This window comes from Poecilia formosa, unplaced genomic scaffold, assembly GCF_000485575.1.
Source record: "Poecilia formosa unplaced genomic scaffold, Poecilia_formosa-5.1.2 Scaffold680, whole genome shotgun sequence".
NCBI classification, from domain to species: domain Eukaryota; kingdom Metazoa; phylum Chordata; class Actinopteri; order Cyprinodontiformes; family Poeciliidae; genus Poecilia; species Poecilia formosa.
Genome location: NW_006800619.1, coordinates 110521 through 111622, shown reverse-complemented (window position 1 = coordinate 111622; position 1102 = coordinate 110521). Strand labels below are relative to the sequence as shown.

General features: G+C 38.4%; 1 protein-coding gene across 1 annotated transcript in view; it reads right to left on the bottom strand.

Annotated features, from left to right (window-relative positions):
• Positions 1-1102, bottom strand: part of LOC103130824 (heat shock 70 kDa protein 12A-like) — a 3082-nt gene extending 1980 nt beyond the window's left edge. The window contains exons 1-3 of the mRNA XM_016666203.1: positions 789-1102; positions 220-444; positions 1-147 (exon numbers count right to left, since the gene is read on the bottom strand). Coding sequence (XP_016521689.1) covers positions 1-147; positions 220-444; positions 789-1070 — 654 coding nt within the window. The 5' untranslated portion in view covers positions 1071-1102. The remainder of the gene's footprint in view (positions 148-219; positions 445-788) is intronic.

The window sequence follows — 1102 nt, the reverse complement described above, 5'->3', positions numbered from 1 at the left end:
CGTCCCTGCAGACTGATCCAGTGACTCTGCGTTGTGCTTCTCAGAGATGAAACCCTCAGATGGAAGCTTCTTACACCAGATTGAAGCAGCTTCTGGTTCCAGTGCAATCACCAGTTTTTCCTCATCTCCTTCTGTTATAATACCTGCCTACAAAATGATAAACTCTCATCCATCTGTACATTTCAGAACTTCATTGGTCTCTGTAAAACCCAATGTTACCTGAGTTGCAGCTTCTCTCATGAACTGTTTAGCTGAAGGATCCCAGATGGCAGGAACAGTCAGGACCCAGGTGAAGTCAGAGGGAAAGAAGATTTTCCCTTCTGTGTTTCTGCTGATTGTTCTCAGTGCATCTTCTTTAAGAAATCTCAGGGATTCTGAGAAAACCTTCAATGCCTTCATAGATTTTCCATTGGCAGCTTTAATCTCCAGATTACTGCTGAGTTTCTGTAGATTAAAGTATTATTTAGATGTTAGATACAAACAGATACAGATGCTGTACTCTTAATATTCATCCTCCATTATGTCAAGCAACATGTTTAACAAGAAATAACTGTAATTCACTCATTTACATGTGTATGTCCCTCTAATGTTTTCCAGATCTTTCGGTCTCCCTTTGATGTTCAAATGTTTTATCACACGATTTACTAGAGATTATCTGCTGTGATTTTAAATTAACTCTTAGCTGAAGAACAACCTAATTGCCTCCAATTTAATGTGTGGACATCATTGTACATTTATGCAATGCATATGCAGCATTTATAAGTATAAAAATTATTGTTCATACTTACTTTGCTATAGAGGGCCATCTTGAAATCTTCAAAGTAATAATGCTTCTTTGCTTCTTCTCTGCTCATTTCCTTGTATTTCATTTTGGCTTCATAGCCAAAACTCAGACATGTTTCATCTTCATTAAACAAAATGCAGGTTGGAGTCTTTGGGGAGTCAAATCCATACTCTTTTCCCCACCTTGGCAGGTGTGGTTCACTTTTTTCCTCTCTGGGTGTGATATTAAAGGCATACCCACTAAATGCAGTGCCAAAGTCAATTGCTATGACAAACGAGTCGCCCATTGCAGAAAGAAACAACAACCAGTCAAAGTAAA